We start from the raw sequence: 16641 nt of genomic DNA, 5'->3' as shown, positions 1-16641 counted from the left end.
GTGCAGTCGCACGTCGCACCGGCATTCCATACACCACTGTTTGGTTGGCACTGAGTCGTACCCTCCGATGCTATCCGTACAAAATCCATCGGCAGCATGAACTGTTACCTGGAGATTTAGGGAAGCGGAGGGCATTTGCAGTGTGGGCGTTTCAAAAGATGGCGGAAGATGACGATTGGTTGAGTAACGTGTTGTGGACCGACGAAGCTCATATCACGATCCGAGGGTCTGCAATGCCCGCAACTGCAGAACTTGGGCTACCGAAAATCCTAGAACTGTCGTGGAAACTCCATTGCACGACGAGAGTCACAGTATGGGTTGGATTTACCACATCTACCGTTATCGGGCCTTTTTTCTTCGAGGAAATGCGTGATTCTGGTTTTGTAACTGCTACCGTGACGGGTGAGAGGTACGCCGATATGTTACAAAATCACATCATCCCCAGCCTGGCTGATGAACACCTGCTGGAACGTACGATGTAAATGGAGGATGGCGCTCCACCCCACATCGCTAGACGAGTGAAAGATCTCTTGCGCGCTTCGTTTGGTGATGATCGTTTGCTCAGCAGCCACTTTCGTCATGCTTGGCCTCCCAGGTGCCCAGACCTCAGTCCGTGCGATTATTGGCTTTGGGGTTACCTGAAGTCGCAAGTGTATAGTGATCGACCGACATCTCAAGAGATACTGAAAGACAACATCCGACGCCAATGCCTCACCATAATTCCGGACATGCTTTACAGTGCTGTTCACAACATTATTCCTCGACTACAGCTGTTGTTGAGGAATGATGGTGCACATATTGATCATTTCCTGTAAAGAATATCATCTTTGCTTTGTCTTACTTTGTTATGCTAATTATTGCTATTCTGATCAGATGAAGCGCCATCTGTTGGACATTTTTTGAACTTTTGTATTTTTTTGGTTCTAATAAAGCACATGTCATTACAAGCATGTGTGTTTATTTGTACCTCTCTATCTACATGTAAGGATGTAGAGGCTTATGTCACGAGGGGTAAGATAGATACTGCCTACAGGAAAATTAAAGAGACCTTTGGAGAAAAGAGAACCTTGAGGACAATATTATGGAAATGGAAGAGGAGGTAGATGAAGATGCAATGGGAGATATGATACTGCGTGAAGAGTTTGACAGAGCACTGAAAGACCTAAGTCGAAACAAGGCCCCGGGAGTAGACAACATTCCATTAGAACTACTGACAGCCTTGGTAGAGCCACTCCTGACCAAACTCTACCATCTGGCGAGCAAGATGTATGAGACAGGCGAAATTTCCTCAGTCTTCAAGAAGAATATAATAATTCCAATCCCAAAGAAAGCAGGTGTTGACAGCTGTGAAAATTGCCGAACTATAAGTTTAATAGGTCACAACTGCAAAATACTAACGCGAATTCTTTGCCGACGAATGGAAAAACTGGTAGAAGCCGGCCTCGGGGAAGATCAGTTTCGATTCCGTAGAAATGTTGGAACACCTGAGGCAATACTGACCCTACGACTTATCTTAGAAGAAAGATTAAGGAAAGGCAAACCTACGTTTCTAGCATTTGTAGACTTAGAGAAAGCTTTTGACAATGTTGACTGGAATACTCTCTTACCAGTTCTGAAGGTGGTAGGGGTAAAATACAGGAGCGAAAGGCTATTTACAATTTGTACAGAAAGCAGATGGCAGTTATAAGAGTCGAGGAACATGAAAGGGAAGCAGTGGTTGGGAAGGGAGTGAGACAGGGTTGCAGCCTCTCCCCAATGCTATTCAATCTGTATATTGAGCAAGCAGTAAAGGAAACAAAAGAAAAGCTCGGAGTAGGTATTAAAATCCATGGAGAAGAAAAAAAAACTTTGAGGTTCGCCGATGACATTGTAATTCTGTCAGAGACAGCAAAGGACTTGGAAGAGCAGTTGAACGGAATGGACAGTGTCTTGAAAGGAGGGTATAAGATGAACATCAACAAAAGCAAAACGAGGATAATGGAGTGTACTCGAATTAAGTCAAGTGATGCTGAGGGAATTAGATTAGGAAATGAGACACTTAAAGTAGTAAAGGAGTTTTGCTATTTGGGGAGCAAAATAACTGATGATGGTCGAAGTAGAGAGGACATAAAATGTAGACTGGCAATGGCAATGAAAGCGTTTCTGAAGAAGAGGAAGTTGTTAACATCGAGTATAGATTTAAGTGTCAGGAAGTCGTTTCTGACAGTATTTCTATGCAGTGTAGCCATGTATGGAAGTGAAACATGGACGATAAATAGTTTAGAGAAGAAGAGAATAGAAACTTTCGAAATGTTGTGCTACAGAAGAATGCTGAAGATTAGATGGGTAGATCACATAACTAATGATGAGGTATTGAACAGAATTGGGGAGAAGAGGAGTTTGTGCCACAACGTGACTTGAAGAGGGGATCGGTTGGTAGGACACGTTCTGAGGCATCAAGGGATCACCAACTTAGTACTGGAGGGCAGCGTGGAAGGTAAAAATCGGAGAGGGAGACCAAGAGATGAATACACAAGCAGATTCAGAAGGATGTAGGCTGCAGTAGGTACTGGGAGATGAAGAAACTTGCACAGGATAAAGTAGCGTGGAGAGCTGCATCAAACCAGTCTCAGGACTGAAGACCACAACAACAACTATCTACGTTATTCCGTGATTTATTCAGTTTTCAAATTTATACTGACGTTTAGGTCACCAGGTATATTTCTGAAACCCTGAAGTAAGATATCTGTAGCCGTAGATTTGCTTCGGTGGAAGTGCTTCACACCTGGTTACATTCATGATTCAGTAGGCAACCGCAAACATTTTTTTATGAAGCCATTGATAGTCATGCCTCACAGGTGCGTCAATGTATTAAACTTTATGACAATTACTTTTGAAACAATAATCAGTTTATTTTTTTTTTCCATTTGTCTCACAGTCGGATAAATATATTAACTTTTATGACAATTACTTTAGAAATGATAATCAGTTTACTATCTTATTTTCCGTATGTCTCGTTTTCATTTGCCCTCCCTTTATTCGGGGTGTTTGTAAAGTCCCGTACCATCTAAGTCTAATAGGTAAACATTTTGTCTGTTTTGAAGGAAATGTAAAGGAATGTACACAGTAGAAGGAAGAGCAGCTGTTGGTCCTAACTGACAACCTGGGTGCCACGTTCCCTAGCAGATGGACTTACTGTTCGTCACCAAGGCTTTGGGCTATGCGCTCGGTTTATGTGACTCCAGTGGATTGCGGTTTTACAGTTTCTGAAGATTACTGACTTTCACTTGACACACCTCGAATCTGATACCCCAGGTGAAAAACTTCGCTGGGGTCACATAAGGCGAGCGGGGAGCCCAGAGGCTTGACAAGGCATTAACATTCCATCTCCTAGGAAATGTATTCAGGTAGTCGCAGATGTACTTGGTCAGCAGCAACAGCTCTTCTTCCCTCTGCTGTGATCATTCTTTTATATTACCTACGAGAAAATTAAAATCTTCAAAACGTGGGACAGAAATGGTAAGAGAATTTACGAACACACATTATAAGGTACCAGCTTCAGAAGAATGTAAGAGCCCTGTAACAGGAGAAGCAGGGCTTCCCAGTGTACCGATTCATTCACTAAACGATCCAAAAGGTCTATGTCTTCAAAGCCCTTGTTTTCGTGAGAAGTCACATCTCTGGTTGCATGGTTAACATATCTGCAAGTTATACTTTGAGAACAGAGCCGTGTCCACTAATCAGGTGACTAGGCTATACCTGTTCAGTTCCAATAAGGCCACAGGGCAAGCGCTTGCTTTTTTTCTGCTTCTCTGCGTGTTCGTCACCCACAGCAACCAGCATCATCATATTTATTCCGTTGGTACGTTGTTGTGTTGTGCTTTGCTGAGATACGCATCCCTAAGCTACAGTATGCAGTACTCATGGGGAGAGAGTTGCTTGTTAATGTTGCTTTGAGGTAATTCTTTATTACATGATTTTTGTTTTCACTTTGTAAAAATGTTCTTGCCTGATGTTTTTAACCTTAGCATCTACTTTCATTCGAGCCATCTACAGGTATTAATCACTTTCTGTTTTACTTCCTCACTCAGTTAAGAGTATTACGGTGAATGGAGGCGTACGGAATTTTTTATTTATTTTTTATCTTATGGCATTGTGTTTCCATGTGGTTTTTTGGGGGACATATGCATGTACTGTTCTTGAACCCTGGTGATCATATATTGAATAACTGGAACTAACCTCAAGTTCTTAGTTAATTATTTTCCTCCTTTCCTCCATCTTACTTTATGCTCACTCCCTTATTAATGTCGGTGTCCAATTCAGTGGTCAGATTTAGTGTGACAGCTTATCGAAATCAAATTGCCTTAAGCAGAATTAATACGATTATAAACTGTTTTCAGTAGACAGCATATTTTCTTCTATGTATTCTATTTCATTAAGAACAGTCAGATCGCGCTTTTTTTTCATTCATGGGTCATAATTTTGTACAAGAAATGGGATACTTTCAGGGTATTAGTACCAAAGTCATAGCTCATATGCACTCGAGTTAAAGTCTAATAAGTAGCATTAACCTCTCATCTGGCATTAGTTCCAAGATTTCTTTTCTGTGAATCTTCTGAGAGAAATAAAATTCAGCTTAATTGTAATTTCATTTTTACATTAATGTGTTTCAAATCTTCCTTTGAAAATCAGCTGAAAGAAGTGTGTTGTCGGTAACATTATTTATGCTGCAACTATTCATATAGATAAACTCGAGGAAAATTTCATGGTGTGGGGTTTCAAATTGCTATAAAAGCAGTACTGGGAGCTTGAGTTGCTAAGGCACGTTGCAGATAGTTTTAATAGAAAGCGTGATTATCTGTTGAAGTTGTACTTAGCTCATTTTGTTTCTATATTAATTTCAGTTAACTGGTGAGAAGACTTCTGTACAGTTGAGCGGAATATTTTGATGAGATTCAGCAGAAGTAATTATTTTATAAGAATATATTATGTATCTTTAATAGCTACAATTTTCTTACGCAAACTATAGAGTTTATTTTATTGTTTGGTGATTCTACGGTTTTCTGTTTTAATACACAGTTATATGTCAGTGTAAAACATTGTTTCATTCAGATAACGATAACTGAGAAAGATGTAAGGAGAGTGAATTTTAGTAGGTGTGATACCGTTAACTGGTGCTTTGTGGTGTTCTGGTGCTGCTAGTTAACTGGGAAGGTTGTCTGCATCTATTAATCTTGCTTTTAACTATATTATTTTGTGTATAATGGTGACACCATGAAAGCTATGTCTTTGGCATGCTACATTCAGGCTGAAATTACTCAATAAATTGTGAATGTTAGCTCTGAATTTCAGTTGAGTGGATACTGCAGTGTTTGTGTGCAAATACTGTGATGTGTAGCTTCGCAATTGAGAGCATTAACATATTTTTTTCATATTTCGTATTGCTTTCATTCATTGGAGCTTAAGTGCCTGAATTTTTTTGATGTGTCTTGAATTTCAAGTAGCCATGTCAATCACGCTTCATTTTTTTTTAATGCTTTGAATAAGGTACAACATACTTATCTTACTGCACTTGCCTTGATATACATGTTGTTTTCCTATAACTAATGGAAATTCATTAGGGGGAGTGTTACACTTGTACAAGATAGTGTTAAGACTGAATATAGTTCTTTGATACACAATTTTCGTTTTCTGCCTTTTGTGAGTGATCTTATGTGTGATAGATGTAATATGTTCTTTAGTTGACGGTGGGTTATGTGTCTAATAATACGGTGAAATTTCAGTTTTATGTGTCATTAACATCAGACGTCTCCATATCCTTGTGAAGATGTATTGCTAGGAAAGTTGAGAAACTTGTTGAATTTATCACGATTGTGTAGTGATACTGTAATAATACACACGCAGATAATTGTGATTTTTTGAGGCATCTTACTCGTTTTCGAGTTTCTGTTGATGCTGTATAATATCTTATACCATTCTATAAAGAATACAATTTTTTATTTTGCATTCGGCTGTTATTTTATTCTCTTGATGTGGAGGTTTACGATTTGTTTATGGAACTGAATATGTAAGTCTAGTTGCAACTTACCTTTTCTTCACTTGAGATTGCGTGAAATGGCTGTGAATGTGATGCTTATCCTTGTCTATGATTTGTATTTGACAATTTCATACACAGTTAACTGGAACTATGTGTGTACTGTTGACTGTTCATGTAGGTACGCAGTCTGTCAGTTAGCAACTGGTTGTTTTAATAAAGTTCACTTTCAGAGTTCATGTGTTTTGCTGTAGCAGGTGGCATTTTGACAGCTGATTTAAGTGAACTGTGCGCCAAGTTTTGAATGTCAGTTCCACAGTCACGATTTATATCGGAAAGAAACTGCAGGTCTTGACAGCGTACAGGAAGTGATCAAGCACCTCCGTCCCCACCCTTGTTGATCTCGTGTGAGAATCGTCACGACGGTGTGTGTATTCTTTCTCACACATATACATGCTAGTAATTTTGCTTGATTTATCTACCCTTGGAAAAGAAAATCTGAAAAATATTGTAGCCCGATGAAGTATGAGATACTCTTGGGTATGACTTGACTTTTTGTGTTTATTAGTCTGAAAATACTGACCATTTATTGTGTTGTTGTTGTTGTGTTCTTCAGTCCTGAGATTGGTTCGATGCAGCTCTCCACGCTACTCTATCCCGTGCAAGCTTCTTCATCTCCCAGTACCTACTGCAACCTACATCCTTCTGAATCTGCTTAGTGTATTCATATCTTGGTCTCCCTCTACGATTTTTACCCTCCACGCTGCCCTCCAATACTAAACTGGTGATCCCTTGATGTCTCAGAACGTGTCCTACCAACCGATCCCTTCTTCTAGTCAAGTTGTGCCACAAACGTCTCTTCTCCCCAATCCTATTCAATACCTTCTCATTAGTTATGTGATATACCCATCTAATCTTCAGCATTCTTCTGTAGCACCACATTTCGAAAGCTTCTATTCTCTTCTTCTCTAAACTATTTATCGTCCATGTTTCACTTCCATACATGGCTACACTGCATAGAAATACTTTCAGAAACGACTTCCTGACACTTAAATCTATACTCGATGTTAACAACTTCCTCTTCTTCAGAAACTCTTTCCTTGCCATTGCCAGTCTACACTTTATATCCTCTCTACTTCGACCATCATCAGTTATTTTGCTCCCCTAATAGCAAAACTCCTTTACTACTTTAAGTGTCTCATTTCCTAATCTAATTCCCTCAGCATCACCCGACTTAATTCGACTACATTCCATTATCCTCGTTTTGCTTTTGTTGATGTTCATCTTATACCCTCCTCCCAAGACACTGTCCATTCCGTTCAACTGCTCTTCCAAGTCCTTTGCTGTCTCTGACAGAATTACAATGTCATTGGCGAACCTCAAAGTTTTTATTTCTTCTCCATGGATTTTAATACCTACTCCGAACTTTTCTTTTGTTTCCTTTACTGCTTGTTCAATATACAGATTGAATAGCATCGGGCAGAAGCTGCAACCTTGTCTCACTCCCTTCCCAACCACTGCTTCCCTTTAATGTCCCTCGACTCTTATAACTGCCATCTGCTTTTCTGTACAAATTGTAAATAGCCTTTCGCTCCCTGTATTTTACCCCTGCCATCTTCAGAATTTGAAAGAGAGTATTCCAGCCAACATTGTCAAAAAATTTCTAGAAACGTAGGTTTGCCTTTCCTTAATCTTTCTTCTAAGATAAGTCGTAGGGTCAGTATTGCCTCAGGTGTTCCAACATTTGTACGGAATCCAAACTGATATTCCCCGAGGTCGGCTTCTACCAGTTTTTCCATTCGCCGGCAAAGAATTCGCGTTAGTATTTCGCAGTTGTGACCTATTAAACTTATAGTTCGGCAATTTTCACATCTGTCAACACCTGCTTTCTTTGGGATTGGAAGTATTGTATTCTTCTTGAAGACTGAGGGAATTTCGCCTGTCTCATACATATTGCTCACCAGATGGTTTAGTTTTGGCAGGACTGGCTCTCCCAAGGCTGGCAGTAGTTCTAGTGGAATGTTGTCTACTCCCGGGGCCTTGTTTCGACTTAGGTTTTTCAGTGCTCTGTCAAACTCTTCATGCAGCATCATATCTCACATTTCATCTTCACCTATCTCCTCTTCCATTTCCATAATATTGTCGTCAAGAACATCGCCCCTGTATAGACCCTCTATATACTCCTTCCACCTTTCTGCTTTCCCTTCTTTGCTTAGAACTGGGTTTCCATCTGAGCTTGTGATATTCATGCAAGTGGTTCTCTTTCCTCCACTTATTGCTTGTGCTTAATACAAGTGATTTGATGATTTATTATTCAATTCCTTTGTGTGAACGTGTAGTGAAAATCATCTGTAGTTATTGTAACTCTCTTGTGTGGAAATGTAGAGTGTTCGAGTACCTGGACGATAGCCACTTTTCGCTTATGGGTGTGTCGCTACCAAAAGTAAGTTGAGATTACATTGAACGCATTGATGGGGAAAGAGGCTGTTTATAAAAGTGTAGTGAAAAATTAAGAGCTAATACTGAGAAAATTAAGACTGACGCTGATGGATGAATAAAGCAAATGGAGGCTATTACTAATGAATTATGGGGACAATGCAATCAAAAGCCAAAAACAAAAACAGGTCCTCTTCAGGACCAACCCTGACGATTGTCAGCCTGAACTTCGAGGGAATCACCAAGAATAAAGAGGATGTGATATCGCAACTATGCCAGTCAGAAAAGTGGGACGTACTGTGCCTGCAGGAAAAGCATAGAGGTGAAACAGCAAGCAGACCCAATATCAAAGGAATGCGCTTGGCAGTAGAAGCCCCTCACAGAAGGTATGGGAGCGCAATATTTACCAGATCCGAGATGCTGCTCTCTTCCACGAGTAAGACAACCACTAACAACATTGAAGTGTTAGCCATAGAGAGTGGATCATTTATAATATGCTCCGTATATAAACCTCCCGGCCAGAACTTACACATTTCGACGCCAGAAATCTTCAACAACCAAAGGACACACTTCGTTGTGGGCGACTTTAACAGCCACAGCACCACATGGGGCTACGACGAGACAGACGCCAATGGTCAGCTGCTAGAACAATGGGCTGAGGCAAATAACCTCTCACTTCTGCACGACCCCAAGCTCTCCTGCTCCTTCAACAGCAAAATTTGGAAGCGTGGATACAATCCTGATATTTGCTTCGTCAGCCGGAGCATCTACGACACTTGCTGCAAAAGAGTATATGATGCAATCCCAAAGACACAACATCGACCTATTGGAATCCAAGTCTACTCAACAATCAAAACAACCAAAATACCTTTCCGTAGGAGATTCCACTTTAAAAAGGCTAGGTGGTCAGAATATTCCCAAGTGCTGGATGAGGAATTAGCCCGTCTGAACCCAACACCAAATAATTGTCTTATCTTTGTTGAGACTTTTAGAAAGGTATCTAGACGCTGTATTCCTAGGGGCTGCAGACAACAGTATATCCCAGGGTTCTCAAATGCCTCAAAGGACATCCTGGAGAAGTATGTAGTATTGTTCGCGGAAGACCCATTCAGCGACGAAACCATCATCTGCGGCACAGCTTTAATGTTAGCACTCAGCGAGGCACGCGAGAAGAAGTGGATAGCAACCCTAGAAAGAATGGATATGTCCCACAGTAACAAAATAGCCAGGAACCCGATTAAGAAACTGGATGGTGACCCAAGGTTGAGCAAGGCCTCGGCCAACGTAACTCCAAACCAGGTGGCCAACCAATTCCTTCTAAACGGCAAGTTCAACTCCAAACGTCAGCAAACTAAAATCACACGCCTACTGCCAACGGAAAACACCAACTTCCAGAAACCATTTACGATGAGAGAGTTGAACAAAGGCATAAATACCATGAAGAATGGGAAAGCCGCTGGGTTTGATGATATTTGCGTGGAACAGATTAAAAACTTCGGCTTTGGCGCCAGGGACTGGATGCTTGGACTTTTTACCGTGTGCCGTGAAACCTTTCAAATCCCGAAACTGTGGAGGAAGTCAAAGGTGGTGGCTCTCCTTAAACCCGGGAAGGACCCAGAGTCTCCGAAGAGCTATCGACCTATACCCCTTCTCTGCCACCTGTTGAAGCTCTATGAAAGATTGATCCTCAACAGAATAGAGAAGATCGTTGACTCGAAGCTAATTCCACACCAAGCAGGTTTTAGACCTGGAAAGTCCTGTGCCAGTCAAATTCTGGCATTGACGGAACATATCGAGGATGGGTTTGAGAATAAACTAATCACCGGGCTGGCACTAGTCGACCTAAGTTCCGCCTATGATACAGTAGATCACCGGACACTACTGCATAAAATCTACGAGACCCTGAAAGACTACCAGTCAGTCAAGATAATCGAATCCCTGCTCCAAAATAGACAGTTCTTCGTAATCCTTGAGGGGAAAAAGAGTCGATGGCGGAATCAGAAAAATGGGCTCGCCCAAGGGAGCGTGTTGGCGCCAATCCTATTCAACATATATACAAATGACCAACCAACTCCAGACAAAACCTAAACTGTTGTATATGCAGACGACCTGGCAATAACAGTTCAAGGCAACAGGTTTGAAACCATCGAGGAGAAACTAGAAACCGCCCTTTCTACAATGTCAAGCTACTACAAAAAGAATTCTCTAAAACCCAATCCCTCCAAAATCCCTGCATTCATCTGAACTCGAGGCAGGCAAAGTACAGGCTCAATGTTACCTGGGATGGGACATTACTAGAACACACAGATACTCCCACCTACCTTGGCGTCGTGCTGCACAGAACATTGACATACAAACATCATTGCGAAAAAACACGCAAAAAAGTAGAAGCACGAAGTTCCCTCATAAGAAAGCTGTCCAATAGCAAATGGGGTTCCAAACCTATCGTGGTCAGAACTTCAGCTCAAGCTTTGTGCTTCTCATGCGCCTAATATGCCTGCCTGGTATGGTGCAGATCCGCCCACGCAAAAAAGGTAGATATTAGCTTGAATGAAACATGCAGGATAGTGACAGGCTGCGTGAAACCAACCCCCATAGAAAATCTTTACAGGGCCGCAGGTTTCACAAACCCTGACTCACGTAGGAAATCCCATGAACATACCGAGAAGCTAAAACAAATCTTTGATGCCCGTCACTCAATATTTGGCCTAGAGTGTGGCCCCAGCAGACTCAAATCCAGACGCCGTTTCCTAAGTTGCGCCTTAGATGAGCCCCCCATCTACTATCCACTAAGAGAGGACCCACCAAGCGGCGTTTCTGGTGATTGGAAAACCTGGAGAATGCTTAACCGCATCAGAACTGGGGTGGCTCCTATGAAATCTAATCTGATCGAATGGGGTTTGTTGGACGAAAATGACGACAAATGCGACTGCCGCACTCGACAGGACATGGAACATCTACAATGCCCTGCCTGCCCCCACAGATGCACCCTCGACGATCTATGGCTGGCTAAAGAAGAAGCATTGGACATTGCCCAACACTGGGCCAACAAATTGTAGTTTCCGGACACGAAAAAGTAGAGTAAGTAAGGGAGCAAATAAATACAATTCCCTGAAGAACGGAATTTCCAATTTGACACTAATTTTAAAAGGGAAAGAAACAAAGTGGAATCTAATAATAGGCAGAAGAAGGCTTATTACAATGTGTTAGGAGGAAAGTGTGGATAGATGGACACTAATGTTAACGTATTGATAAGGGGAGCATAAAACCATAATAAATAAGGCTTATTAATTAAAGGAGTAGACTGAAGTAGAAGGTTACAGCTTTTCAGGAAGTGTTTCTGGCTGTGAGCAATGAGTAAGTTGTTGATGATAAGGACTAATGGCAAGATGAATCGCTCTATTTACTATATTTACGTCACATACTTTTTCTTGATCCCCTATCACCACATGCGACTGCAGTGGGCACCCTTTCACTACACACCCCAGTGTCAATGAAGTCGAAATTAGTGAAGTTTGTACCTCATCCTATGAGGGAAACTGATTTCAATATCGGTCAGGTGTGAATATCTCTGTGCAGGACTACTGACGTGTCGCCCTGGTCCTCCATATTGTCCAACGCTCTCCACTGCTGCTGACCATACAGTATTTGATGAGAGCTTGAGGATGGATCTGAGGCAGAATTATTTACAGTAAATGTGCAGTACGATTTAACTGTTGAAATAATGGAAGAGTAACAGAACATACAAGATGTGGAACCTGTCAGGACATTACTGAAAATCAGTCAATAATAATCGAGCAAGTAATGATTTAGTTAGGAGAGGTGAATTCGCTACTGTTGTGACAATTTTTGTAGAGATGAGTGTAACTTTGTGAATACTTTCAAGTGTTAATGTTTCAGTATGTATTCGTTTCCATTTCTGGATGTATGTGAGGAATCGCCTGATTTTATTTAGTGTGGTGGCACCAATGCAATGGGATTTTAATGTGTCTGAGAGCTGGTGATTTTAAGAGGAGAGTTTCGTCACGTACTGTCTCATGTTTCAATTCATGTGACTCTACATGTAAGATACATAGAGCCCAAATGGAGAAGAATAAGATACCAACTTCACAGGTTTTAACTGAGTCGAGAGCAGATGTCAGTGCGAGAAACTGTGGGAGTATTACATTTTCCAATGTTACAGTCCCACTATGAAAAATTCTGTTTTTCACCAATTTATTATTTAGCAGTCTTTCTTGGTGTAGCCAGGGATCTTCCACATGTTCCGTTTGGGATCATTTTCATGAGTTTAGATTTTTCTGTTTGTGAACAGTCATGATATGTTTACATTAATTCAATATGTGAATGTCAGACATAATGTAAGAAATATGACATGAGGTAGTGTACACTTTTTATGTATGACAGACGAAAAAGAGTAGAGTGTTCTTGCATATGATAGTTTGATTAGGAATATGTATCCATATTTTTTGTGTATTTTTTGTCTTAGTAATCTAATTTTCTATGTGCTAAATGCAGTTCTTTTTGTCCTGACTGGTATGAATACGTAGTGTTGTTCCATATGGTAGATGAAGTGTTGAGGACTGATCACAGGTGTTTCCTTTCATATTCGCATTATTAATATTTTTACTCTATTACTACGAAGCAATATGGAATATCACACCAACCAAAACTGCCAGCCTACAAAGATTAACAGATGGGCAATTTATAGAAAGCTCTCCAACTTGACAAGACCGAGAAATCAAGTTATTCGATCGGTGGAGAGCGTTGGACAATATGGAGGACCAGTGCGAGACGTCAGTAGCCCTGCACAGAGATATTCACACCTGACCGATATTGAAATCAGTTTCCCTCATAGAATGAGGTACAAACTTCACCAATTTCGACTTCATTGACACTGGGGTGTGTAGTGAAAGGGTGCCCACTGCAGTCGCATGTGGTGATAGGGGATCAAGAAAAAGTATGTGATGGGCCATATAGTAAATAGAGCGATGCATCTTCCCATTAGTCCTTACCATCAACAAGTTATTCATTGCTCACAGCAAGATTCTCCCAGCCCTCCCAACTGTCGCTTACTAACTACGCAATAAGAACTAAAGACATCTCACACCTAAGTCCCATTTCCTTGTGCGTTGGCGCCTGTGCCGCTAAGTCGAATGGATGTTTGATGAGTGAAGTTAATAACTTTTTCTCACTCTGCGTATAGGTTTCGGAAAAACTTGCTTGTTAAAAAGTAAATAGTAAAACGTTGATAGTGAAGGATGTAATCACAATGTCGGATTCCCACATCATACCTTCTTAATTTTTGTACTTAAATTTTGTCCGGACAAATAATTTTTATTCTCACTCAATTATGGGTACGTTTCGCTCGAAAAAAAAATCGTGTGTTTCATTCCTCAGTATGTTTCAATAACAGTTTCCCTCTTTACTTTTTAACTAAGTTAATGTTTAATCTACAGGCAGGACTGTTTCACATTCATTTTAATGTTCTGCATATTGTTTTAATGATGAATCTTTCTTACTATGAGAAATAATATGAAGTACTATTATATATGTCTGCATTTCAGACTTGTCACTATGAAAGCTTTCTTGAAATGATTTAAAATAGGGGTTCCCCATGTTGTTTCAGCAGATACTTGCAATTCCCTTCTTTTTATTTATTTTTCTTATTTTTATTTTTATTTTATTTATTTATGTATTTATATACTTTTTTCCAATTTATAGTTGGAGCCAAGCCATACTTACGTTGCTCATCACATTTTCAGTGTCGATGGAAAGCGTTAATTTCTTTCCCGTTACAAACATTATGATTTTTAAAGCAGAATATTTTTTGCCCATTTCATGGAGATGTCCCAAATTACGATAGTGCGGTATTCCTTATTGGCAGTATGTATTCACAGGAATACTAAACACGCTGAACAAGCGGCACTCCACTGGCGACAGCACCGCCGTGGCCCGCGCTGACTGCTAGCACCACGCAGCCACGCTGCTCATTCGTTGCTGGAATACTTGTTATTTTTAGTGTTTTATTACCGCTGTTAGTACATATCGATGAAGCGAATACCGCACTAGACGAACTTTGTATCGTTCTATCGAAAAGACAATTATAAATTCCGCTTTAAATATCGTTTTCTTTGTTATGGAAAACAAACCGACGCTCTCCGTAGACACTGAGCGTCGCATGAAAGACGTGGCAGCACTGACTCCATCTACACGTTGAATTAACGAAACTGCAAACACCAGAGAAAATTCGCTTGAGTACCCTGAGAAAGAACATCCTGTGTATGTCTGGGGATTTAAAATCATTTGTGAGACGTCTCCCGCTAAATAATTAGCAGAATGTTTTCTAAACAGTAATTTAACACTATTCCGTAAGTAATGAAAGCCGTATGTTGGGAACATTTTTCACAATAAGGACGTGGACTGTGAGTCCCTCGCATGCCACGAAGACTATCAATGCACCCGTCTGCTAGGGAAATCATATCTCTGGCATGTATGTTGGAAGGCTTATCTACAAGTTGTACTTTGAAAGGGAAGCACTGTCGACTAATCAGATGGTTAAGCTAAATAAAACGTGTTTTCATTCAAAATAATTACAACAAGCACATCAAAACAAATATATTTCGGTAAGGAATGTAATATGGTTTCCGAAGTCAGCTTGTAGTGTTAGGGAACATTTTGTTGTGGAGCTGATGTAAGCTGTTGAGCCTGTGTCACTGATTGGGACTGTGTACTGACATTCACATATCCACAGTCCGCATGGAAAGTTTCGGAACGCCCTTTATTGTGCTTCGGTGTGAATCTATGTGGGTACTGGGTGATAAACAAGCAAATAAAATGTCATTCTTGATTCTAAATGTCAGTGTTCTTTTATCATTTGTACAATCTTACCTTCCGATTCTTGATGGAGTTGTCATCAATTTGAGCTTAGCACTAGCGGAAGGAATTCTACATACTAATCTCATGCTACTAATACTACTGTTACAAATACGTTGTACAAGAATTGGCATAACCATCTAAGTTACATTAATAAAATGAGGTGGTGTTGAATGGATTATACTTTTGCGAGGAACAGTCAGAAAAAGAATTAATTATCTTACACAGTTTGATTAGTAGATTTATTTCGATCAATATCAACATGTATACATATAACGACAAGTACCACCATGTGAGTATAGCACACAAAAACAGTTCGTAGTCCAGACACAGCAAATTGCGACGGCCCCTATAGAACATCACCTGGTTACTACTGCCGTCTGAGCGACAGATTCGTCCATACAGTGACTGATTATAACGCTTTTAGAAATAAAACTGATGGGCACGCATGTGAAATTCTGAAGAGTTGTCCTTCTCTACAGTCTGCAAACAGTTAACTGGCTGAACTAAGGCAGCACAGATGGAAATGAAATTGTCCAGTGACACTTCATGTCTTATGGAAATTAATACCATTTCTTAACAAAATATACCGTTACTTGGCGGTTTAATCATATTTAGTAACATCTCATATCTATATTAAATGCTATTTTACAGTGGAAGCCTTCCCACTTGTTCGGTAACGTTCTTATGCCTTAATCCGGACCATGTCTGTACTGTGATCGTCACAACTATTACCTTTATTATAAGGTAGATTTCACCAATTTCTGCTCTACTGGTAGGCCTTATTAGCGAGCTGAAATAAAAATAAGCATCTTATGACGCTCACATTTAAATATAGTATCCAGAATTTGTGTTCTTCCTGATACCCACCCAGTGGCGAGAACGATTCTGGAGGTATTTCAAGTAATAGGCACAAACAACGTGAAACTCACTAATACTTAAATCTGTCATATTTTGTTACTTATGGCTTACTTCAATAACCATTTTGAACATTTCAAATTAAGATGTGTAGGCCGTTCTCGGCTTCGTAAGATGTGTGATACAAAATATATACTTTCAATTCTGCGTTTAATTCTGTGCTTCCTTGTTTCATATTCCTATGATCAAGATACAATATTTTTCAGAATTGATCGGTTATGCGAGAGGTCAATTATCCAAACACACCCCTTCCCCCAGCCCCTGCATCCCTAGTTGTTTTTCGGATAATTGACTGATACTCTACTGTATGTTTATTGAGGGTGGGTGCATTGACGTGTGTGCTCTCTAAAGATTTCTAGGAAACCTAGATTCGATTGCAAATAAAATTGTAGTAATTTTGC

At 40.3% G+C, this 16641-nt stretch overlaps 1 protein-coding gene across 1 annotated transcript in view; it reads right to left on the bottom strand.

Moving 5' to 3' along the window:
- Positions 1–12004: 12004 nt before the first annotated feature.
- The window catches only part of LOC124622848 (insulin-like growth factor-binding protein complex acid labile subunit), an 88776-nt gene continuing 84139 nt past the window's right edge, over positions 12005–16641 (bottom strand). Inside the window, exon 6 of the mRNA XM_047148640.1 lies at positions 12005–12120. Within this exon, the coding sequence (XP_047004596.1) occupies positions 12005–12120 (116 nt within the window). The remainder of the gene's footprint in view (positions 12121–16641) is intronic.

The sequence above is a fragment of the Schistocerca americana genome, chromosome 7, assembly GCF_021461395.2.
Source record: "Schistocerca americana isolate TAMUIC-IGC-003095 chromosome 7, iqSchAmer2.1, whole genome shotgun sequence".
Taxonomy (NCBI): domain Eukaryota; kingdom Metazoa; phylum Arthropoda; class Insecta; order Orthoptera; family Acrididae; genus Schistocerca; species Schistocerca americana.
Note: the sequence above shows the minus strand (reverse complement) of the source record. Positions and strands in the feature narration are given on the sequence as shown.